This window comes from Haliotis cracherodii, unplaced genomic scaffold, assembly GCF_022045235.1.
Source record: "Haliotis cracherodii isolate W230 unplaced genomic scaffold, xgHalCrac1.p SCAF_10, whole genome shotgun sequence".
In the NCBI taxonomy this organism is placed as follows: Eukaryota; Metazoa; Mollusca; class Gastropoda; order Lepetellida; family Haliotidae; genus Haliotis; species Haliotis cracherodii.
Window position 1 is genome coordinate 52,140,489 of NW_027266265.1, and position 27,421 is coordinate 52,167,909.

Sequence of the window (27,421 nt, forward strand, 5' to 3'; positions counted from 1 at the left end):
TCTATGAGGCGTAAAGCAGAACTAAGCATTCAGAACACCAATCAATGCCATTGCACCCTCGCACATGTCTCTTCGACGAATGTACCTTCATAACTCTTCCTTTCAGACGTGAGTTATCTCCCTTCCCTACGTTGCACTTCCCGATGGTGTACATGGAGACTGCGAGGTCTCGGGGAGACTAGGCTGTATCACATATCGACAAGTCATGCCCCAAAAAATGCTACTTGAAGTCTGATTATTTGCTGAGATTTCGCATCTAGACGATGTTTGCAGGGGCTAATTCTGTCGGAGACGTGGCGTCGCGTTGGCGTGGATTGCGCAGTGCCGTCATGGGTTGAGGACGTTTCTCGATTACCGACATTATAAAGGCGAGACGCCAATTACGTGAGGCACGTTAGGCGAAGCCGGACAACATTTGTGTTTTATGTGCGTGATGTTATTTTCTCGATCTGTGTTCAGCACATTGTTCTTGTAATAGCATCGTTGTTTTAGGATATGTACCTACACGTCAAGTACAACGCTGCATGTCCACTTTACCAGCCATCTGTGTCAAAAGCAGCACCTATTATTTGGTTTAAACTTGCAAATCAAAACATATATTCTCTATCCGTAACATAAAAAACGAATCTGATAAATATGTCAATTTGTGAAATTCCTTGTACTAAAATAAAACATAAACTTGTTGTGATAAAGCATATTGTCATACGTGAATGAAGAATCATAAACTTTTCTAAAGTACTTTAAGTAGATGTTTTTTAACACGAACATAAGAATAAATTATTTCTACAATTTATTTCTAAACACCGCCGTGTCTATGTACTTCACAAAGTCATACTAATTAACAAAAATTGATCATAGACTTTTATTATTCCAAAATTGGCTACAATAATTTCTATGACCGAATGAGAACTTTGTTCCAAGTTTCAGCATTTCAGTTTTATCAATTCACACTTGAAGTTTACAATTTGTATGTGAATGCGGCACAATAAGTTGTTTTAAAAGTTTGAATGTAATACGTTTCTTATTTACTTGTATTTTGTTTGAATACTTCCCTGAAACAAATAATTACACGAGACAGGTGATTTTATTAAGTTTACTAATATTGGCAGTATCAAAGTAGTACCCATCCGGTATTAACTAAGTGTAAAACGTCCTCTTTGCGGTTATCTAGGTCTCAATTACACTTACATAATCCCACGGCGGATAAAACAAACTTCCTAGCCTAATCTGATCGACAAATTAATACTCAATTCAAAACAGATTTACGTCTTAAGTTAATAGAACTTTCAAAGGCATTTAAAAATAAAATATGAGCATGTGTGCATTATCTGCTTCTGAAATACTCGAATGTCTGTGGCTGGTGTCGTTAAATCTGTCAGTCTATCAAAGGGTATTATACGAAAACTGATAACATGTTGTTTTCATTTGAAACTTTGATAACGGGATGCCGCCTTGGCTCCAAGAGTAAAATAACTACATATTTGAAAAATGGATATTATACTAGAATATATAAACAAGATATTTTAATTGTTTTCAATTTTATTTTTCACTTTTTATGAAAAGAAAACGCATGTTTTATTTCGACATTCTGTTTTAAACTGCAGGGCGAAGGGGCATCCTTGTAGGTTTGTGTTGGGGTGAGCTCGTTAAAACCCCGTAGATCACGTAAGCACATTCCCGATATCCTTCGCCGTTAATATGCTTGAGTATTGTTAAAAACTGTGTTTGTGTTCGATTTCAAAACCCTGGCCGATCCATGTTTTGAATATATATAAACACTCCATCAAGAGATAAGACTAGAATGTGTCCAAAATACTGATTTTAGAGATTTTAAAGAAGCGTTTTTTCTCCTATTTGAACATGTGCAAGTTTTTTACCCAAGATGAATGTTTCAGGAAATGTAGATAAAGACGGTACAAACATATGGCATATACATAACATTGAGTCACTGACATGCTCATGTTTAAATTTTCCGAAATCAGTCTGTGAACCTGATCGTGTCAAAGATCCAAAACTTCCACGTTTATGAAATAGAAAATGCCCTTTTTATACACGTTTTAACATGTGTAATAACTTTCATACAAATAGTTCAAAGTTTCCGGAACTTTAAAATTTAAAATTTCCAGTTGGACACATAGAAGCCTTATCCCCCCTCCCCCTTATGTATAATGAGGGATACATGAGTGGGGGGAGTTGGGTTTAACGCCGCTTTTAACAGTATTCCAGTTAAATCGCGGCGTGTCAGCTTAATGTGGGAGGAAAGCCCGAAGTGATGCAGGTCTCAGACGTTTTACCACTTTTGTGAGTGAGTGAGTTGGGTTTAACGCCGCTTTTAACAGTATTACAGTTATATCGCGGCGTGTCAGCTTAATGTGGGAGGAAAGCCCGAAGTGATGCAGGTCTCAGACGTTTACCACTTCGGTGAAACCCACGAGCACGGGTATGGTGCTGACAAACCTAGAAACATAATCGGGGCGATGATACATGAATAGTTTGTTCCGAAATATGTCTAAAGTAAATAGTTTGCTGGCAGTGGCGAAAAAAAAATGATTGTTTTTTTAGTCATTTTTGTGTTTTAGTAGTGAAAATAAATAGATTTGCCTTTCACACCCAATGGAATCTGTTTCGTCGGATATTTGAGACTGGTTATTCACTGGCGTTGATGTTACATAATAAACGATTGAAATTCTTTTGAAACGCAATCTTCTGTTTCTATTAACTACGTGTATTTTCCACAAAATGTTTAATTTTGGGTACAACATATGATTTAACTGTGTTTAAAGAGTGATGTGTTTGTCCAGAGATTGTTATGCGGTTATAGATATAAGATTGAGCTTGGAACCCAGTTGTTATTATTTCTGTGTTCATCAATGTGTACGTCACAATACAGGTAACAGTGTTCCTATATAGTCCTTTCAACAAGGCATGTGACAGAACTACGACTCACATGAGTGAGTGTTTAACGCAGCTTTTAACAGTATTACAGTTATATCGCGGCGTGTCAGCTTAATGTGGGAGGAAAGCCCGAAGTGATGCAGGTCTCAGACGTTTACCACTTCGGTGAAACCCACGAGCACGGGTATGGTGCTGACAAACCTAGAAACATAATCGGGGCGATGATACATGAATAGTTTGTTCCGAAATATGTCTAAAGTAAATAGTTTGCTGGCAGTGGCGAAAAAAAATGATTGTTTTTTTAGTCATTTTTGTGTTTTAGTAGTGAAAATAAATAGATTGTGCCCTGTAAATGATACGGTTTGTTAGGTACAGCTAGGTGAAAAAATAGATTAGATCCAACCCCCAAAAGCTGTTTATAAACTCCCAAAAGCTGTATATAAAAGAGGGAATTTCTAATACAATACGACAAATACAATGTTATTTTTCCTTTCGAGTACTTAAACCTGTATAAGCTAATATATGTACACAAAAGAACATACTTCTTGTCATCCTATTTTAATCTGAACATGTTTTCAATGAACGTTCTGCTCAAGGAACGTATGCTTGGCGAGGTTGTAGAACTGATAAATGAAGTCTGTTCTTGGTTTGGGCCTGCTCTCATATTACCAGATAAATAGGTTATTAAAAAGGTTAATATAAATTAATCTTAAATCTCAAGCCCATTGTTCTTATTTATCGCATGCTAAATATATTTTTGGTCGGGTACAATTGAAAATTTAAGGCTTGACGGAATAATGGATACCTTTCTATAAATCTTAATATCTGATGAGGCGTTCAGGAATATTCATTTATTTCATTCGTAATATGTCCTTAATATTCAAACATTTGTAACACGTCAAATTGGGATAACCTAAGGGTATTGATTATATCGATATTTGCCTGTAAGATAGTGCTGGTAAGGCTAGACGTGGGCATGTTGATCGAACACACATAGAACAAGGCGGGGGTTGTTTCTTTTTTACACAACACATGTCCCCCTAAATTGTGTATGCCATGATTAAAATTTGTTGAATAAAACAGCTTGATAATTGTAGCAATTTACATTATGTTAAAGAATATCGCTTTCTAACCCGCGGACGCAATCCTGCGGGGTTTTAATCTCAAAAGTCAATTAAACTCTAATCATAGTCGCTGCACCAGAGTTACGACGGTAGGGGCTATTTGCATAACAATATAAAGACTGATACAAAATAATCTTAAGGACGGGAACCACCCTGTCGTCTTTTCGTAATATCAAAACTGCTTCGGGTTGGTGTAACGTAAAATTTAACGTAAGATTGGAACGATTTACAAATATACGCTTTTTGAAAGGAAATAGTCAAATTTATGTTTTTTTGTTTCGATTGTTGTAAATACTATGATGTTGTGTTACGTAATTATTGTGTTTCACTGGGATGTGTAATCTTTTATGATGAACCTTTTTGACGGGAAGAATGACAAGGTAAATAATTCTTGCATTTGAAATTTTCCGACAGTCAAGAAGCAAATTAAGTCGACTTTAATATGTGGTCTGAGAAATATAGGAAATAATTCCAAAAAGTTTGAAAGTTCCGTCCAGAGAATATATTTTCCCTCATGTGAGGCACTTGTTCAGTGGATAATATCCCAATCCTTGTGGGATATGCTTCGTAGTATTTCAGCATGTGTAGTAACTCATTCAAAAGTAACCTACATACATGTAAGCGTACATAAATTACATATTTGCAATTATACATTATACGATTGGCCCGTGAAGATCCGGGGTAGAGCAGATCTTCAGCAACCCATGCTTGCCGTAAAAGGCGACTATGCTTGTCGTAAAAGGCGACTAACGGGATCGGGTGGTCAGACTTGCTGACTTGGTTAATACATGTCATCGATCCCAATTGCGCGGATCGATGCTCATGATGTCAATCATTGGATTGTCTGGTCCAGACTCGATTATTTACAGACCGCCGTCATATAGCTGGAATATTGCTGAGTGCGGCGTTAAACAACAAACCAACCAACCAACATTATTATTAAATGAGAAAATATTTTCAAGGTAAAAACAGCAGTGAATAAACAAATTTGTTAAAATACAATACAGAATATTGTACCTGACAACCCACGCTTATAACAGACAACGCGGTCGCTACACACCTATTGGTTTCATTTACGTTTCTCTTTCCGCCAAGGGGTGGGTTCCATCCTTAATATAGCCTGGTGTTTACCAGATGTATTTAAGTCAATGGCACCTCAACCCACGATACAGAGACACGCCGTCCAGTGTACGCTTCACTGATTTCGTATAATTCTGCGGTTTTATGAAAATTTTGCGGCTTAGCGCTATGATTTTTGATGAATAAAAGCAATCGCTTAGCCATTAGGCGTGAAAAAGATTCTCGCCAATCGGCAAGTTATATCTTTTACAGATGACCTTGTGGTTTGACCTTGAACGTCACAGCGACGTATCACGCTCCTATCTGTGGAGGCGGCCATTTTGGCGGTTTCGCGACTAAGACACGGATTAGCGCATAACACCCCTAAATCCAACCTCAATTTCCTGACGCAATGATGAAGATGATAAATGACAATTACAAAATAGTTTTAAAAGATGAAAAAACCTAATTCAATGCATTGGTGGTTAAAGTGAAATTTGCAGACAGATTAATTAGGACATTCCCGTATTGGCATACAAACCTCACAGCCACAGCAACGAACGAGCGCATTGTAATTAAACTTTTACATTTTTTATCGCGATGAAAATTTCACGGTATCTGTGATTAAAAAGTTGAGGGAGGAAAGTTAATTAAAGCCGGTTTAGCAGAGCCCCCTTAATTACATACAAGATAAACCGTCTTCTCGGTTAATTGTACGGCAAATATAATATGATATTTGAATATAGAATGAACATTATGAAGCGATGATTATGTCACCCAACACCAAGTGAGAGCCACGTCTGCAAGAATCGTGTTACAAGATTGATGGTATTACAACCTCTATTGTATGACAATATCGTTTTACAAGATGCCAATTTATGACAGAAATTTGAATTCAAATTATTCCATAACCCCAACTTGGTGGTTTTCTTGTGAAAAATGCATACGCTTATTTCAAAATCTCTTTAATCGGCATCAACAGCAATATAATGGCAATAATTCATAAGTTATATCTCTGCTCTTACACTACGTTTATACTCTAGATCCTAATAACGGTCACTTGATCATGCTCAGGTCGGAATCGCTAATAATGCTCTATTAGAAGTCATTTTATAGCAACTAGTAACATGAGATTGGTTTATTATTCATATAAATTAGAATGTCAAACAAAACTTTTTAAATTTTACTTTCATATTCTAACCTGGGTTGTCTCTTGTCGGTTATATTGTATTTCCAAAGACAAATCATGAATTTGTAATGCAGCACGCCTTAATATTTGAGTTTTACACGAACCCGTTAATATTCAGACAAGCCACGTGTACCCTAATGCGAACTTTAAGTTTACTTTTATTGAAATCAGTCGAGGAAGAACTTGGTTCTATTAATCAGTTTTCAGTATCTCCAAAGACACCGGCTATTTCCTTAAATAGGAGGATTGAGTTAGTGAGATGGATTTAACGTCGCTTTGAACAGTATTCCTGTTATATCACATCATCTCGGCTTGATGTGGGAGGAAAGCCCGAAGTGATGCAGGTTGTAGATGTTTACCACTTTGGTGAAACCCACGAGCACGGGTATGATGCTGACAATCCAAGAACCATTATCAAGTTGAACATAGCATTCGAACCGACCATCCGAGTATGTAACAAATGTTATATTTGGGATAACGCTTCTTAGTAAAGTACAGATTCTCGAGCATTTTGGGGTTGAGTCCCATCCGGGATTTGAACCCACACTGCCAGAGTGAGGCACCGTAACGCCAGCACACAAAGTCAGCGATCATAGTATTCTGGTACACCAACGGGACGCAACTCTACACAGGAAACAGTGGGGGACCCAACTCTGCACAACGAATTGCGGCGCCTCAGACTACTGGGCCAATCGTGCCCCCTTAAAAAGACAAACTAAGTTTTGTTTTGTTCAATAAAAATTAAGAATACGGATTTCTTCACTTTTCAACATGGATATGACAATGATTCTCGTTTTTATTTCGTCTGAAGATCCCTGGTATAATATTCTCGCAGCAACATCTCGTTCCCGCTGCTCTAAAAGTGCGCCGCTAAATTACTTGGAACTGAAAACATCGTTCTGTCAGGACATCATGCTAATTCGTGGTAGTTTTATTATTGTTCTCCGAATATGGCATGGACATTATATAGGGTGAGTGAGTGTGTTGGGTTTAACGCCGCTTTTAACAGTAATCAAGTTATATCACGGCATGTCAGCTTAATGTGGGAGGAAAGCCCGAAGTGATGCAGGTCTCAGACGTTTACCACTTCGGTGAAACCCACGAGCACGGGTATGGTGCTGACAAACCTAGAAGCATAACAGGGGCGAACCGGGTTTCTGGCGTGCCCAAGAGACGCAACTCTGCACAGCGAATCGCGGCGCCTTTGACGACTGGACCACCCGTGTCCCCCATTATATAGAGAAAACGATTGTGACGATGTGATTATTACCGAGTTATACAACGTGCAGCGGGAATGAAGTGTATTGGAGTGTATATATATATATATATTGTTGACGTATTTGAGTTAATGCCGTTTAAGCATTATTCCATATATACAACTGTTGCCTGGATACGTATCAGGCCCCACATTCGCATCCGTAACATACTAGGAATTGAGCTTCCGTCTTTATTTTAACAATTTTATTTTTCTGAAATGTAACACTGCCCCCCTTCCCACTTCTTGAGTCCGTCAAAATAAATGATTTGTCGATAAATATAATATCGTATAACAACTTAACATGCACATGTGTGCTTTAAGATTATGTAACTAGATGTGTGCATTTAATCTCAAACATCCCAGTGTCATTGGAATTTAAAAATGCATAAAAAATCCAGACGACAAACAATCCTGTATAAATCTGTCATTTCATTTTGGGCGTAAGCTTCATAAATATTTCGTCAGAGTAAAAAAGTAAACAAATATGTTTGTCAACTTCCGCGGGCGCACCTCGGATCATGTTGAGACAGACTTCCGCTCTAGTTTTTATTCACGAAGGATATGTTAAATTTGGTTTGGATATAAGTAAATGAAGGGACAACGTATTAGCACAAGCTGGATGCGACACCATAAGTGACCCCAATACAGCCCCTTATATACTAGTATACGTATGGCTGAGCCAAAGTTCGAGATTACCTACGCATTCTGGCTTAAAAGGGGGAATAGTGGGGCCTGGTTTATCTGGAAACCCATCAAATACGTGTGACACATGAATATATATGTGAGTGAGTGATTGAGTAAGTGAGAGAGTGGGTGGGAGTGAGTGAGTGAGTGAGTGAGTGAGTGTCGCTGCATCGGCAGAATTTCATAAAGATAGTGACGAGTACAAAATTAATTATATATTCATAAACAAAATTCACAGCAAAACTGTATGGGTCAATATCACATATGAAATATGAAACAAACAAGCCAGATACAAGTGAAAATATTCTACAACTATATGAACAACAACAAAAAGACGTGATATAAGCACGCAATTTAGATACACGTTCACTATTATTAAATACACATTTTTAAAAGAAATATTAACTGCCGGAAAAAGAAAGTATACACTTGAAAACTGGATTAAGGTCCAAAAGGTCCACAGCAATGATACCCGTATCAAATACATCACCATCGAATAACCATTTATTGTCTATTTCAATTTTAGCCACCATTAAATATGGGTGTTCACTTTCTATTGTCCAGCAGTTCATATTAAACAGACCTTCTAACACATCCATCTTAATCTCGTTAATCTGGACATGTGTTAATCCTTACGATTTCACAGGGAACGGTATCGTCTGGATTAACGGGAATCCACTGCATACATGTTTGGTTCGGCGTTCATTGTGTGGCCTTTAAATTTACCCCAAATTAATGTAGTTATTAATTTAATTTAATTGTAAATGATAGTTAACAGTAACGGACAGACTTAAGGTTGAACCAGTACCGTCATTGTGATAGGTTCGCTGAGATAAAAATGCTGAAAGAACGTCTGTGGAATACCGGCGTGAACTAAATAATCGATTACCGTGTCCTTCTGGTATTCAACGTCTTAACAAGACGGAGCAAAGCAAGATTGAGCTCTGATCAAGGGGAGGTGACTCTTTTAAGCCACGCATTGAAAATAAAGTCAACGAAGCGCACATAAAAGTTGAACAGAACTCGCTTGCCGTTGTGGCTCGCCTTTAAATGTTGTTCTGTAAATAAATAAGAACAGTTACCGTCATATCAATTTAAAATACCTTCCGTTAGTCGCTTCTCAGCTTAGCTCGCCTTTTACGGCAAACATGGTTTGCTCAAGACCTATTCTAACCCGGATCTTCACGGGTCAATGGGAATCTCTGCTACTTGGAATTCTTGCATTTTAATTATAAACATTTAATGACTATTGTTAAAACTACTGCGTTTGACCAATACTCATTTATATTACGGCGTGGCAGCATGGTGCTGACAGAACAAGAATCAAAATCGAGTAAGGTTCGAACCCAAGAACAGCGTATCCTGTCTCTCCAGTGTGCTTCCGTCAATGTAAATAAAAAAAATGCGATTGATTTTTTTCCATTTGTTTTATTACTCGTAAATACTATAACATTACAACAATAAGAAAAATACGCCACAACAAAAGTGATTGGGGTTTTACTCTGCCAAATAACAATGCTTGTCTTCTATCACACCTTAGTAAAATTCAACAGTACACCTCACACACAGGCACAGATTAAACGTAGACATTCACGCATGTTCCTTCACCTTAAAAAGAATCTACAAAGGGAGGTCACAATTCATCATAGATACCCACGATACAGTGTAAAAGCGATAAATTCGATAATTTCGAACCTGTTTTCGTTTGTATTTCAGAGAGTGTTTTCGCAAGGGAAGCCAACAGGTAATTGGCGCTTATAGGTGATTAGCAGTAAACAATGGAAGCCAATACTCACCATATATTCTCTTTCTTATGTCTATCACTTCTAAATGCCTTTCAAAGACCTGATTCCAAATGTTGTAGTGAAACATATTTTATCATCTTAAGTTTTGTGAAACATATCAAACCGTTTGGCAACTGTGGAACAGTCCATACTGTGGCAAGTTACGCCAACACATAGGTTGAAATGAGAGGTATCGTAAATCGACGGGGAAGGTTGTCAGTATCATTAAACATCGGATCGTGCTGCAGATATCGTGGAAAACATCGTATCGTGTGGCAAGTACCGCGATGCATATCGTCTTCGATAATCGTGACACCTCCAGCTAAATTATTCCTTAAGTCTTCCTACAAGAGTTGATATCATTTCAGAAGAGTTTAATTATGTTTTACATTTTGGCTTTAACATCCCCCGATACAGACTCAACACGACCAACAGAACCCTACATGGAAGTTACGACTACCAAAAACTCGCTACTTAGGACGCGCCAAGTCCGACTTCCGGTTTATGTTGTAGCACAGGAATCTCTGTAGAAACAAAGGGATTGGCAGATCGTATGTGTTGTTCAGAGGAATTGCCAGTTTAGTGAACCACTGTCTTATTCGGCGGACAGAGAGGACAAACAGACAACACGGACCTGACGCCTGGGTCTGCAGGCGACCGAGGAGGGCGAGATCAGCTGACAGTGCAAAGGGGGGCTTTTTACGACTTTCCGGAACGGGGCGGACAGTAAGAGGGGAGTCTGGGGCAAGAAGGTAAGGTTCGAGGGTCAGGTCACAGCCATGGAGGATTAGAAACTCTGCGATATTGAAATGACCTTGATCAAGGGCAAGAAAAAGTGACGTTCGGCCTGAGGATGTTTGTGAGTCCATGTCAGCACCCGACGCGAGAAGAAGCTTTGTCGTGTCTAGCTGGCCTATTGCTACAGCTATGTGGAGAGCATTCTGTCCCCACCTGTCGAACACATGCATGTCAGCACCTAGATCCATCAGTGTGGATACCATGGACCGGTCGTATCTCGCCACGGCTTCGTGGAGAGGAAACTGCCGGGCCCTGTTAGCTTGATTCACCGGGCATCCGCCTTTAACAAGGATTCGAGCAAACTCGGTTCTTTTTTCTCCTTTGAAAGACATGAGGGCGTGTAGGGTTGTCTCCCCGTTCCTTCGCGAAACCGTCACATCGAGACCCTTCTCGGGACATTCCGTGAGGAAGAAGGTGGCAACATCTTCAGACTCACACAACAACGCTGTGAAGAGGGGGCTGGGTCCACTGTCGTCACGGAGGTTGACATCAGCTCCATGGTCCACCAACACCCTGGCAAGCTGGTAGTAGTTGTATTTAGCTGCAAGACCAAGAGGAGTGTTTCTCTGGTTTCCAAACGATCCTGTAACGTTAGGGTTAGCACTGTAATTCAGCAAGACTTTAGTAATGTCGTGATAGTTATACCGACACGCCAGCACCAGTGGGGTTTGTGAGTAATAGTTGACCGCATCTACTGAAGCACCTTCTTGAACTAGAATCTTCACAATCTCTAGATTATTCTGTTCTACTGCAATATGGAGACAGGTCTCCCCGGAGAACAATGCTCGGAGGTCGATGGCAGGACACGCGTAGTGGTCAGGAGCTATGGGTCCTCCAGCATTTCCGTGGATCCTCTGGTAGTTGCAGATGATGCTGAGGGCATGTTCATCACGATGGAGTACCGCGACATGGAGGGGGGTGAACCCTGCCTTGTTGTACACACCTAGAACGCAGCCATGTCGAAGCAGCAGTTTAGTGATGTCATAGAAACGAGAGAAGATGGCGACATGGAGTGGGCTGTTTCCATCAGAATCCTTACAGTTGATGTCATAGCCAGCGTTTAATAGAGACTCAACTGCAGATGGGATTCCAGTCTCCACTGACATGCATAAGGGCGATCTCATTGAATCAGGATACCCTCCTCCTATCTCAGCCATACTAGAGAAGGGTCTTCTGTCTCTGTCCCTTGTTCTGTGCGTGAGAGCAAAGTCTAGGTTTATCGGGAGAGTATCAGCTGCTGGTTCTTGTGAAGGGATGGAACCTGCTCTTGTGCAGTCTTGCCGCTTCTCAAACGGTAGCCAATCAGAAGCAGCCTCCAGTTCCTGATGACGTAAGGTGTCGAGTCCAGAACGACGTTTTATCTTCAGGTAAACCTTCTCCTTCGCACCGCGGCTCAGGATCCGGAATTCCTCATCGGGTAACCAATCTTCGTCACCCTGGCAACGACAAAATTTCAAAATCAACTACCGAAAATGAAACATGTCCCTACTGAGAGTGAACAGATTGTCCACACATAACCAACACATAATACACATAACGTTACATCTATTATTTGTAAGTACCATACTAGGTGAGGTGAGGTGAAATTGGGTTTAACGTCGCGTCCAAGATTATTGCACTTATATAGCAACATGCATGCACGTGTATGTGTGTGTGTGGCTGCTTGTACTAGTCCGGACTGATGCCGATTTATAGTGCTAGCCCACTGAGATACCATGCCGCAGTTTAACATGAATACCCCACTCAGACACAGTATACTGACTCCGAGCCGACCAGTCCTTGTTTTAGCCCCTTAATGCCGAGCGCCAGACAGGGCAACAAGTACCATCTTTTAACGTCTTTTGGTATGACGCGGCTGGGGATTGAACCCCGGACCTTCCGCTCTCCGGGCGAAGTACCATACTAAATATAGCATAGATCAGTATATCATGCTTTGTCGTAAATCTGGATAAGCCAAAGATTATATTTCATATACCTATAAGGAATATACAGAAACTGGGATATCCATTTACAATGACACCGCCTCCGTGGTCTAGTGGTAGGGCGTCCGCCAGGAGAGAGGAAGGCCCGGGGTTAGATCCCCGACTGCGTCATACCAAAAGACGATAAAAAGATTGCACTTGTTGTTACCCTGCCCGGCGCTCGGCATTTAAGGGCTAAAACACGGATTGGTTGGCTGTGAGTCAGTATACTGTGTTTGAGAGGGGAATTCATGTTAAACTGCGGCATGGTATCTCAGTGGGCTAGCACCATAAAATTGGCATTGGTCCGGACTTGTACAAGCAGCCACACACGCGCGCATGCACGTCGCTATATAAGTGCAATAATCTTGGACGCGACGTTAAACCCCATTTCACCTCAACTCACCATTTGCAATGTTTGTATAACTATTATTCTATACATTCATAAAATATGAACATTATAACTTATTGTTTGTATTTAATACGTATAAGATCCATTTTAAAGTAAAACTCATCGGTTTCTAATGCGTTCTAGCTCTAACGTATTACCAGCGAGCAAAACATCCACAAAATGCTACGGACAAAAAACTGGAATACACGACCTTGGCAAACATGCATTGCAGCTAAAGGTCGGAACTTTCTGACGGAAGGAAATAATTCCATTGACACCGGGTCATGATCATAATCATAACACGTAGCTGTATTTGAAAACATACAAACAAACATACCATATTGTGCCGCTAGACATCCTTCCTAGTTGTCCTGGAAGTATGTCAAGAGGACTGGAGACGAAAGCCTATCCATTTCATCAGAAATCTGTATCGCAGGTGCGCGGTCCGTTTTCCATAGTACCAGAGCTGTCAAAAACACCTGCCACGCCCAACCTCACCCCGATGACCAGAACCTCGGACCTAGTGCTACGCTGACCACATGTCTACAGTTGACTATAGACAGATAATGATATTGTACACGTGTCTGTGCTAAACTACGCTAATCTTATCCCTAGCCAGGAAACAGCTCTCGGACAAGACCGGTGTCGTGGCAGATAGTTACCCAGCTGCGAGGAAAAGGGAAGTAACTCCGTGAAGACTATTTATGACCACATTCGAATCACCTCAACACAAGTTGTGTTGGTAGCGGAACCTGCCGAGGGGAGCCGAGTGGCTTTGACCGTGCACCGAAGTATTGTTTTCCTGTTTGTTTTCTGAGTGCTGATTATTTGGTGGTATACAACCATGACCAATAGAAGGGGTGATAAAAGTGCGGATATTGTACTAAATTCTATATACAACGCAGGCTGTGTTTGTAAACTCGCTTGTCATTAACTTTATATGAAATATTCATATAATCCCCTTTTAATAAACTGCGGAGTCACAGTACATTGAATTTGTATGAAGGTCTCATGGTTCATATTACCAAAAAAACATTCGACGGAATATAAAACATTCAACGGAACATATATATAACATTTAACGGAACATATAACATTTAACGGAACATATATCATTCAACGGAACATATAACATTTAACGGAACATATAACATTCAACCGAACATGTAACATTTAACGGAACATATAACATTTAACGAAACATATAACATTCAACGGAACATATAACATTCAACGGAACATTACATTCGATGGGATATACAACATTCAACGGAACATATAATATTCAACGGAACATACCATTTAACAGAACTTTACATTCGATGGGACATATAACATTTAATGGAACATATAACATTTAACGGAACATACCATTTAACAGAACATAACATTCGATGGGACATACAACATTTAATGGAGCATATAACATTTAACGGAACATACCATTTAACAGAACATTACATTCGATGGAACAAATTAGCTATGGAACATAAAGTTTCACGGAAAATATCATTCAATGAAAAAAGCATTCAACGGAAAACAACTTTCGATGAAAAATAACATATTCATCATCTAGCTGATTTCATTAAAATCGGGTTTCTCTTAAAATAGTCTTGGTTATTTTACAAGGCGGATATATAAAAAGGAAATATCCATCGTAATTGCCAATTATTCCATGACAACAAGTACGAAAATTTCTTTCATGATTTTCATTAACGTGTGAACATGAATTTTGACGAGTCTCAACTAACACTCTGGACACTGAAGGAGAATGGCCATTTTGTGTCCCATTTAAGATGAAAATACCCTCGTGAGATAAACCGGCTGTAGTGTTTGTATTGGGCGGATAACTTCACATCTTCTTCCTTGTAACCCTAACCACATTGTCTAGAGCCTTACAGTATTCGGTGCACACACAATGAAAAGCTCTTAAAACAGTAAGTATGATGATACTACCGTTAGCCATCCGACCTCTCCCCACAGTGTCTGTATGTATACCTGTTGGGCCACATCGTACGCAGGTGTTACCAGGGGAGACAACTCGTGATGCTGTTGCAGTACACTGCGGCAATCCGGAGAAAGTAGGATAGGCTTAAGGGTTGTTAAACCCACTGGACGTGGGAACATTGCACCTACCTCTGTCATTTGTAAGTATCTTTTTTATTGTGAATGTTCTTATAGTTTTGTATCCCAAGGATCATTTAATGACTTTTCTTTCACTGACTTAACTAAACTGCCGGAGAAAAAAAAATCACTCATGTTTGATGGTGGCTACAAATGACAAACAAGAAATGGTTATTCGGTGGTGATGTATTTTATACGGGTATCATAGTTGTGTTTTGAACCTGAAGTTTGTAGTGTTTCGGCGACTGTTTTCAATCTAGAGCGTTTTGATAAAGTTCATAAATATTTGGTCAAATTTAATTTTCAAGTTTATGTGTCCATCCTTGACATGTTTCACACGAACCAACCATCACCGCTGCACTCCAAAAAATCATTTTGAGTATTTATTTTGGTTTTCGTATCGTGCTACCTTATCGGATCTATCAGATTTTTCATATTAAAAAAATATATAACTAGACCAATTCTCAAAAAATTCATACATTTTTGTGTTGTTCGTCAGTATGCGTGTAGAATGCATTATCGTTCAAAGTCTCCGCTAAGGGATGTTGTTTACGCCTGGCATCGGCTTTCGATAGAGTACATATCTTTTTCTTAAAAATCTATGTTTGATAATTGAATACCAAGAATTCGATAGCCATTCTTATTAACACAGGACACTGACTCCCCTACATAATTGTAATGCCACTTCTTGGTACTCTACGGTGCTGCAGTATTCGACAACACTCACTCACACTCGATGCGCGTCATCATGCTCTGGGCTCCGTTCAACAAAGCGGTTTTAGTACTAAGGTGATCGTAACTCCCAATTTTTAACAATGGCTTACGATCATCATCGCATTAACATCGATTTGTGGGACGGCGCCGTGGTGGTGTGAAGCGATAGTCATGGTTTCAGACGCTTTTAATTTGTAACTCGTGTGCAGAGTTGCGTCCCTTCACCATGTCATGATCCGCTAATTTGGGGCTGATGGTCCATCAGTATGAGGGGCGGTCGGGTAGCCTAGTGGTACAAGCGTTATCTCGTCACGCCGAAGACCCGGGTTCGAATCCCGACACGGGTACAATGTGTGAAGCCCATTTCTGGTGTCCCCCGTCGTGATATTGCCGGAATATTGCTAAAAGCGGCATAAAGCCATACTCACTCACTCACTCACTCACTCCATCAGGATGACCCATGATCTGTCAGCATCATACCCGTGCAACCGCCGTCATATAGCTGGAATATTGCTGAGTGTGGCGTTAAACAACAAACAAACAAACATACTCGAGCTAGCGTGTGTTACTCGGTAAGCATGACGACCTGCGTTACTTAGCTTTCCTCCCTGCTGACGCCATTTTATGACTGAAACACTGTGGAAGGTGGAATAGTTACTCTGGGAGACTGGGTAAGTCTGTTACACTAGGGATTCAATTATCCCAGTGACAGATGTGATCGGCAGTACATAGAGCGAGGTGTCAAGTGGTAGGTGTGTCGTTTTCATTAGTCTTCGTATGAGCCCAGAAGCAAGTCTATTTGGTCTGCACTTGACTTTCGTCCAGGACAAATACACCGTCAACGGTACCCAGGGGTTCCGAGTTGTTCAGAGCGACTGAAGCAAGTCAAGCACATTACGTGTCTCCTGGAAGCTACCAGGTCACAGAAATCCGGCGGTCTGATGAAAGAATGAAAGTTTTTTGCCCGTTTTAAGATCAAACACTTCTCTATGTATGTATTTATTTAGAGAGAGTGGGGTGTTTGATAGTATAAATGGATTTCTGTGCCCAGGTAAACAAGTGGTTGACAGCATGAGCAACAATACACGCCGTTTGGACTCAGACACAGAGACGGACAAACAGACATTCCGTTTTACGGACCATACTAGTATTACTCATACCAAAACAGAAAATACTAATTGTCACATAAATATACATACATTACATCTTCTTGAATCTGATATTTAAAATATCTTATAAGAAAGTAATAACTAAAAAGAATAATAACGTATTCGACGTAATAAGCGCCCAGGACGCTCTCAAACTTAGAAATAGGGGGCTCTTATTAGAATGTTATTTTGGTGAAAACAACAGTTGAAAGATAAATTTCGTGGTTTATGCTGACAGCCTGAAATGTTTATATACGACAGATATATTTTTCCAGAATTTCATTGCCCATAATTAAGGGTGCATATAACACACGAGTGCGTATTATACGCGAATAAATAAGTCTTGTGTACATTGATCAATCGGAAGGGGTGCTAATTTGGATTGTTCACTAGCCAATATCTTGGCAAATGTCGCCGTGGAAGCTTATTAGAGCGGGGCGCTTATTACGTCAAATAAAGTAAGTGGAAAGATAACACGTACATTTTATGAGCTAACATTGATCATTAACATTTCCGATTTAGGGTCTTTACTCAAGATAAGAGATATGTAGAACTTGAACTGAAACACTTGTTACACTTACATAAGACGTGGAATTCATCGTCAATTTCAACCGGGGTGATCCGAGTTAGGATTGATATTCAGCAACCCATGCTTGCCGTAAAAGGCGACATTGCTTGTCGAAAAAGGCGACGAACGGGATCGGGTGGTCGGGCTCGCTGACTTGGTTGATTCATGTCATCGTATCCCATTTGCGTGGATCGGTGCTCATGATGGCAATCACTGGATTGTCTGGTCCAGACTCGATTATTTACAGTAGTTACATTTACATAGTTGGAATATTGTTGAGGTCGGCGTTAAACAACAAACAAATAAACAAACCTGTAACAATTGGTAGATAAACTATTAACAACATCAATATCTTTAGCTTTACGACACATATATACATTGAAATTATGCAATCAAATTCCAGACTTACACAAGAATATATATTCAGCAAGGTAACACGTTGTAAACCAACCGATCCACACCAGGCGTTATTTACGCCAGGCTATTCTAGGTAGGAGGCATCTTCAGAAGGAGATGTTCTCTGTCCAGAGAAAACGTTATATGTCAGCGCCAAGTATACATCAACAATCTGCGCCTTTTTGGGCTCTCCTGCCGTCGTGACCGCCTCCGTGGTCTAATGGTAGAGCGTCCGCCCGGAGAGCGGAAGGTCCGGGGTTCGATCCCCGGCCGCGTCACACCAAAAGACGTTAAAAGATGGTACTTGTTGTTACCCTGTCTGGCGCTCGGCATTAAGGGGCTAAAACAAGGACTGGTCGGCTCGAAGTCAGTATACTGTATCTGGGATATTTATGTTAAACTGTGGCATGGTATATCATGGCTAGCACTATAAATCGGCATCAGTCCGAACTAGTACAAGCAGCCACACAAATACACACACGTACATGCACGTCGCTATATAAGTGCAATAATCTTGGACGAGACGTTAAATTTCACTCCCATTTCACCTCACCTCACATTTCCTGCCGCCGTTAATAGCTGAAATACTGTTCAAATCGGCCTTAAACTTAACTCACTCACTCACCCAACCGTCATTCCATGGCTATGACGTGAATTCGCCGATTAATTACCTGATGTACTGTTCCAAGGCGGCGTACAACCCACACACCCAACGACTCACGCCATGGCCATGACGTCACATGACGGTTTTAATTATGGGGGTGGGGGTGGGGGTGGGGTGGGGGTGGGTTGGGAGGATTAGGTTATCGAAAACCCAAGTTGCACTGTATACATCAGTTTGAGTGGAACATCAATTGACAGGTATCTATATAATTTTCAAAGAAGAGGGTGTATGGTTTGGGAATACATGAAACTGTATTTCGTATGTGCCACTCCTTGTTTAAGGCGGTCAAACGCTGAGATATTTCAACCTCCACGCTGTTGTAACAGTTTCAGCCATTTTTATTTTCTCTGAACCAGGATATTTGCATAGGCATAGTTTCACATAATTATAGATGAAGGCAATACCGCCATATATCTGGTGTCTGTTTAACCAGGTGCGTTGTTCAACGTCCACTCACAAACCTCACACCGTATATCTTTTTCTTGAAACATGCGTTTTAAGATATAAAAGACTGTCCAAACTAGCCAGTGTCTCAAAAAAGTATAAACGTGAACGCAAATAGAGTGAACAAGCAGGGACACCACCGGTACCGCAGTCGAATGTTCACGGTAGTCTAATGATCCCAGACTTTATTTACCTAGGACAATATTTGCATAGTCACCGGCATGTGAAGGGTTCTCACGCGATTTCGTGTCAACAGCTTGGTAGGCTTCCATCTTTTCACGTGATTGGCTTTCTTTTTCACACAAAGGTCACACGCGTCACCTTGTTAGGAAGGCAACTAGCAAAGTTCGACAGTGTAACTCATTGTTTGACATTAAGGGAGTGACTTATGTTTCAAGATACTAATATATATTGACCTGAAATCAATAGTGTTTGACCGGGACAGATCGATAAAACGCCCTCGATATTTCCTGTGTAGTCAAACCCTCATCTCATTTGCGTCACGTGTCTTGTATTAATGTACTAATAAGGAAGAGAATTTATGGATGTCAACTTCTTTATCATGAGGAATATAAAGTTTCGGAGTACATGCTTGCTCCTTCATCAGGTGAATGAAGGAGTAAGCATGTACTCCGAAACGTTGTGTTCCTCTTAATAAAGACGTTGACATCCACAAATTCTCTTCCTTATGTGTATCACTTCTAAATGCCTTTCAAAGAAATGTATGAATATACTCACAAAAGAACCTATGTGGAATTCAACCCTGTTGGTTGGCGAACACTTAAACCACAACCCCATCATCCATTTTATTGAAAGCATTTTGAAAAGATGATCTTAATTGGTACAAAATCCCGCTGGCAGTGATTAAGCTTTCAAAGCAATCCCGTATATTCAGGAATGTTTGCCGGCATCTTTAACACTCAGTTAAGGGTTTGACAAAGACCATGGAAGTTTTACTCTGTCCTTTGTTTTATCTCTCACTCACCAAAGCCGCGACATACAATACATGCACAACTGAATACTGACTGGGCCTTCCTTCACGGGATGGGATGGCTAACACCTACATGCGAAAGGTTGAACGTAATGGTGTACCAGCATCACCCGTCGTTGTAGCGTTCCTATACGTCTTGTCCGGGACCTACCTGTACAGTTGGTTGTAATTTAGACAGGTGAGATGTTTATTTTCTTTCTTTAATTTTCTTTTGGGTTATTTTTTTTGGTCTGTGATTAAGTAGTTAGAAAATTAACGTTAACGTCGTACGGCAATATTTCAGCCATATAGGTGGGGTTAAATAATAACATGGTTTGGTAGATCTGGTTACTGGAACAAAGTCAGTGGTTGACGGAAGTTGTCTGAATTTGATATTCATGTATTTCATCTCCACGACAAGTTATTATGTACCGGTTTAAAGTTCCTATCCCTTCAATTCTCATTCATATCAATGCGACCGTGCACGCATGTATCACATCACCATGACCATATTCACATATATTCACCACATCACCATGACCATATGCATAGATATACCACATCACCATTGCCATATTCATATATATTCACCACATCACCATGACCATATGCATACATACCACATCACAACGACCATATACACACATATACCACATCACCATGACCATATTCACATATATTCACCACATTACCATGACCATATGCATACATACCACATCACCACGACCATATACACACATATACCACATCACCATGGCCATATTCACATATCTTCATCACATCACTATGACCATATGTATACATACCACATCACAACGACCATATACACACATATACCACATCACCATGACCATATGCATACATATACCACATCACCATGGCCATATGCATACATATACCACATCACCATGGCCATATTCACATAATTCACCACATCACCATGACCATATGCATACATACCACATCACAACGACCATATACACACATATACAACATTACAACCATATGCATACATGTGCCAGGACATATCACCCAGGACATATTCCCATATATTCACCACATCACCACAACCATATTCGCCTATAAACCACATCACTACGACTATATATATATATATATATATATATATATATATATATATATATATATATATATATATATATATATGACACCCGTGAAGATCCGGGGTAACAGCGACTATGCTTGTCATAAGAGGCGACTAACGGGATCGGGTGGTCAGGCTCGCTGACTTGGTTGATGCCTGTCATCGTATCCCAATTGCGTGGAACGATGTTCATGATGTCAACCACTGGATTGTCTGGTCCAGACTCGATTATTTACAGACTGCGGTCATACAACTGGAAGATTGGTGAGTGCGCCGTTCAACAACAAACAAGCAACAACAAAAAAACACGACCATATGCACACATATACCACATTACACAGACCATATACACATAAACATCATATACCCATACACTGTGCCGGTATAACCCTCTCTTCAATTCACTCCGCTTCTTGCCATGGCAAGTCCCTTTGCTTTTCAGTGTTGTTATACTGTGTTTTCAGTATCCTCTTATAACTCACTGGGGTAGTTCGAGACAAGCGGAGTGTCCATATTTGACAAAGGGATCATAACTGATTCTGTAGGGACCATGGTCGCATCGTCTTAAAACAGGCACTGTGCCCTCTTCCACAAAGATCTTTGTGTCACGACTGTCGTGAGTCAACATTATAGTACGATGGTCTTTATAGCGCTAAGATCGGATTGAGGAACAAGGCCCTAGTGTTTAAATATTGGAGTTCAAGTTCAAGTTTGAGCGGTTGAGCAGCACGAACGTCTAGAAAAGCATTCACAACCTGGGTTAAATTACCTCTAATCAGGGGCTCGAACCACAATCCGATGTGTGTGTGCGTGTGTGCGTGGGTGAATGTGTATTTATGCGTTTGTCTGTGTGTGTATGTGTCAGCATGTGTGTGTGTCTCTATCTCTGGAAGTCTGTGTGTTCGTGTGTGTGTGTGTGTGTGTGTGTGTGAATATGTATTTATGTATGTCTGTGTGCGCGTGTGTATGTGTCTGCATGTATGTGTGTGTGTCTCTATCTCTGTATGTCTGTGTGTGTGTGTGTGTGTGTGTGTGTGTGTGTGTGTGTGTGTGTGTGTGTGAATGTGTATTTATGTATGTGTATGTGCGTGCGTGTGTAAATGTGTCTGCATGTGTGTGTGTCTCTATCTCTGTATATCTGTGTGTATGTGTGTGAGAATGTGTATTTATCTATGTTTATGTGCGCGCATGTGTATGTGTGTGTATGTGTCTGCATGCGTGTGTGTCTCTCTATCTCTGTGTGTATGTGTGTGTGTGTACGTTATGTCTGTGTTTGTGTATCTATGTGTATTTGCGTGCGTGTGTCTGTGTGTGTACCTGCGTATGCCTTAACAAAGAGCAACTTTTAACGTCTTTTGTATGACGCAACCAAGAGATCAACCCATATTGTAAGTAACTTTCATAGGTATACAAAGCAACGCACACTAGCTAAACTAGTATACACACGTACTTAACTCCGAATTCGAGGTCGGATATACCGAATGATCGGTTATATCGATCGAAGTAAAAAACTAAAAAACCAAGAGGATTATTAATGCTATTGTCATTAGATGAACGCTTTTTAAATAACATTATTCATGCTGCCGTGTAACGTGTAGCGAATATGATAACTGCTTTCTGCGTTGTGTAAAAAATATAAATCATATTTGGTAGTTTTCTACATCCCATGTTTGAATAAAACACATGGGTTCCCCTGGATTGACAGAATAAAAAAAGATAGGGATTGTAGCCATAAAACTCGTCTTCCAATGAACAATGAAGCAAAACATGGAATAAATACTTTTGGAGCAAATTCCACCAGCTGAGATGAACTGACGACTGACCAGTCCTCCAACAGTGGTGTGTGACCTCTGTACCCTGCTTGCGTGGACATCACTGCGTCATCTCTTCTCTGACCACCCTCGGTGTGACACGTGGACGATAATCTCCACCACCGATGTACGACTACTTCGACTGGATGCGTTTGGGAGTGCTGAACAGGTGTCATCTACGTCATAATCCACTGGCGTGTTTGTCTTTGGATTTACGACTCTGTCGCCTTAGTTCACAACATATATCACTCTGATACTCAAAGGTCGGGGGTCGTTGCTTGTACGACTGTGTTTTTTCAATAAGGCCAATCATTCCTTTAAAACTTGGTTAACGAATCCGCCTACTCAAAAAACAATGAAGTGTAAATAAAGATAAAAATGAAACGCAGCAGCGTTAGAAATTGGCACTAGTCCTACAGTCCTTGCCAAACTGCCCGATGGTTAAGGTATCCTATGGCCTAGTTGAAATTTGCACTTTTCAAGGGTATTACTGTACGTTATCATCATAGGGACTTGTGGACGAACATTGTTAGTTTCTACCGCTGTGCAGTGGGTTTCTTATTCGGACGACCTGAATTCGCTTCAAATGAGATACATGTTAAATAAAACTAATTTACTGTCGCTATCAACATATATAAATTATTTAAAATGCTATTATTAAAACGTGTTCAATTGTCTTAAAAACTTAACACAACGAATTATGACGAATCGCGATTCCTCCGGCCCCACTTTTCCCGCTTTCCTAAAATATATTTAATAATTGGAATTTTTTGAATGATTTATTTTTACTTATCGACTTGTCTCGTTGGACCAAAAACCCGTAAACCGAAAAACATATGGCCTAAGTAACGTTAGATAACTAAACCAGGGGCAGCACCGGAATGTTTAAAAAATCCATCGAAATGATTTTTTGGGTTAGTTCAGCCTCTTTTTGTGTCTCAGTTCAGTGAAGGTAACACCATCTTCACATTTTGTGGGAAATCGAAAAAAAGGCTATAACATGTTATCATGCTAACCACTTGACCTAATCTTTAACACAGCGTTTGGAAGGTAATGGTTGTATTTGGTTTGTTTGTTTCAGCTCTTCAGTAGGATGCCGCCGGCAGGGACGTCACTGACGATGGCGAGGTTTAGTTTCATCATCGTCATCCTCATGTGTTTCCACGTAGATGAAGGTAAGCTGCGAACATTCTCACCACGCTCACAACTAACACTCTCAGATGACACAAAGGCTTTACTCAACACGCAGTGATTACATTGAGATTTCATCCATTGTGCAGGATGAGCGAGTGAGTGAGTTGGATCTTACGCCGCCTTTAGCAATATTCCAGCAAAATGACGGCGGGGGACACCAGAAATGGGCTTCACACATTGTACCCATGTCAGGAATCGAACCCGGATCTTCGGCGTGACGAGCGAAAGCTTTAACCACCAGGCTACCCCCACCGCCCCTTATGCACGATGAGGCCGTTATTGTGGTAATCGTGACCTTGTAATCTAAGGCGCCGCGATAAGAAATGCAAATTTGGTTCTCTTTGTTGTACCAGGATCCGCTGATCGTGGTTCGAATCCATATTCGTCCTGATTATGACCCTTGGTCTGTCAGCACCATGGCAAAGCAGGTAATGTCAGCTGGCTTCACATTTGGATTTCTCCCCATATGAAGCTGACCTATCGTGCTATAGCTGGAATACATCTTCCTGAGGATAGGGCGTTGACTGACTATAAGAGTCCTGTGGAAACTGGACTTTAATAATGAGTTAACGCCCTTGCCTCGCGAAGATGGCTGAAATTCTGTTCAAAGCAGCGCTTCAGGTTTGTGTATATATCAGGTTGTGAGTGTGACCGTGAAGCAATATGCTTTTAGGATTATATACTGATTTAAAAAATAAGGGAACGATAAGCGTGAAACATGTCTTTAAAATGAAATTGTGTATTTACCCGAGGCAGTATATCAACTATTCGGTAATCTAGAGGTCGTGTCAAGTACTAATACCACGTCATGTACCATGTTGATGAACATTGCAGAAAACATACATCTACAATTTTTATTTACATTCTCTTATTTCTTTCTGTGAGCATATCTAATTCGCCAATGTGTGTTTGTTTTTTAACGCCGCAATAGCAGTGAACTGTAACATGCAACATATCATTGTTTCGAATACCCAATCGGACTTCTTGATGGAGGGTGATGATTGTCTGCTTGATGTATAGATAAGCCATAGATAGATTCCCTGCACTGAAATCATCCAGTCGCCATTGCTATTCTCAGTTAGTCTGTAATGTCAGCAACCGCTACAAAACTGTCTTCGTGATTTCCAAAGGACTGCTAATGATGTTATATACTATTATCGGGATTGTAGTGTCATGGTTTGAGCTGAACGTTTTTTAACAGTATTTCAGTTACATTATGGCGTGTCAGGTAAAAAAGAGGAGAGAAGCCCGAAGTAAAAAAGGTGTGATGTTTACTACTTTGGTCAAAGCACGAAACACGGACATGGTGGTGACAAACCATGGTTCATAATCACCTATACGAACCAACAATTAGCGGACGATTTCAAACCTGCCAAACAAGTGTCCTGTTTCAATAATGCTCTATTTGTACATTACCGCCTCCGTGGTCTAGAGGTACAGCGTCCGCCCGGGGTTCGATCCCCGGCCGCGTCATACCAAAAGACGTTAAAAGATGGTGCTTGTTGTTACCCTGTCTGGAGCTCGGCATTAAGGGGCTAAAACAAGGACTGGTCGGCTCGGAGTCAGTATACTGTGTCTGAGTGGGGTATTCATGTTAAACTGCGGCATGGTATCTCAGTGGGCTAGCACTATAAATCGGCATCAGTCCGGACTAGTACAAGCAGCCACACACACACAGGTGCATGCATGTCGCTATATAAGTGCAATCATCTTGGACGCGACGTTAAACCCAATTTCACCTCACCTCTATTTGTACATGATGTTGTGATGGCATTGTCTTTGCTTCAGCGTAGTGATCATAGTTCATCCACTACATAAGCTATTCCTAATCTCACTGCTTATGCTTTGCTTGCTTACAGCACCTGCTGCTGTGCTTACCAATGTTGACACCCGCTGTAACGTTGACAACGGTATCGTGGCTGACATGAGCAACTGTGGCAACTTCATCGTGTGCCTTCAGGGTAGAGCTCGGCGGGTGATCACGTGCTCTAAGGGACTACTCTACGACACCAAACTGCGCATGTGCAATCACAAATACAAAGTGGACTGCGGAAGAAGACCGCCAAGCGCTGACGGTAAATCAGAAGCTTTAGCACAGCCTAAGCAAAGGCTAAATAGACACGCATAGCTTATTCGTCCGTGCACATGCTTACCACATCACCGGTTTAATAAAGCTTTATTTATATTTACGAATGTCACCGGGAACGGTTGTCAATCGATTTTGTAACAAAATCCCCTTGGTGTATACCACTCAAAAGAAGTTAAAGAACACGATTCTTTTATATGTGTGTGGGCGTTGTGATCGCTGTGAATAGCTGCAGTGTGCTAAGACGGCTTAAAACAATATTCTTTCACCGCTTTCAGTAAATCCTCGTTAACTCGAACTATCGGAACCACTGACTCTATGTCGAGTTGACCGTAATTCGAGCTGAGTGGTATCAATATCAGACCATATGTCGTGACCACATCGCCTTAAAGAATATACATGAATTGAGATAAAGGAGTTCGAGATAACGAGGGTTTACTGTAATTGTGATATTACATAAGCATTGGCAACAATGTTCCAGCCAGCCAATAGGAGTGCTTTGGGATATACAGTGCCCCCCCAGTACCGTCATTACCATATCTGACGGTACCGTCCGGGGTGACGTTGCCTGGATTCACAAACCAGTGTTACGGGGCATTGACCTATCTCTTAATTTTCCTTACACTGGTCGTCCTGAAAATAGGGTTTATATATTATCAGCTTCCAAATCAAAGGTAATCCACCGGCTATGACCGAACTTCAAGGGAGAGAACTCCATAAACAAGAACATGTTTAGAGTGGAATGTCGTTGGTTTTTCACGCAACTGATCGCTCAGATGGACTAAGCTGGAATACAACTGAGAGTAAATATGTATTTTTGGTGTTTCTATATATTGTGTTACACTACATTGAAAATTTCAGCAACGTGCTAATAATTATATCTGTTGTAACGACATGTTTTTATCGTTAACAGTCCAAAAAGCAAGTCCATTTTCATATCGAGACAATCACACTTCATGTTTTACTTGGCAAGGTCAAACATGGTTTGGAATAGAGAGAGTGCTGTCCTCACGCTTAAACAAACAGTATCAATAAACTTATCTACTACGAAACT

At 40.6% G+C, this 27,421-nt stretch overlaps 2 protein-coding genes across 2 annotated transcripts in view; one reads left to right on the forward strand and one right to left on the reverse strand.

The window, feature by feature from the left end:
• Nucleotides 1-9,649: 9,649 nt before the first annotated feature.
• Nucleotides 9,650-13,795, reverse strand: LOC139452328 (ankyrin-3-like). Its single transcript, XM_071233767.1, has 2 exons — nt 13,481-13,795; nt 9,650-12,227 (listed from the first exon to the last, which is right to left on the reverse strand). The coding sequence occupies exons 1-2, from the start codon at nt 13,481-13,483 to the stop codon at nt 10,464-10,466; spliced, it is 1,767 nt and encodes a 588-aa protein (XP_071089868.1). The 5' UTR covers nt 13,484-13,795; the 3' UTR covers nt 9,650-10,463.
• Nucleotides 13,796-15,215: 1,420 nt separating this feature from the next.
• The window catches only part of LOC139452337 (uncharacterized), a 17,773-nt gene continuing 5,567 nt past the window's right edge, over nt 15,216-27,421 (forward strand). The window contains exons 1-3 of the mRNA XM_071233779.1: nt 15,216-15,290; nt 24,169-24,262; nt 26,141-26,356. Coding sequence (XP_071089880.1) covers nt 24,181-24,262; nt 26,141-26,356 — 298 coding nt within the window. The 5' untranslated portion in view covers nt 15,216-15,290; nt 24,169-24,180. The remainder of the gene's footprint in view (nt 15,291-24,168; nt 24,263-26,140; nt 26,357-27,421) is intronic.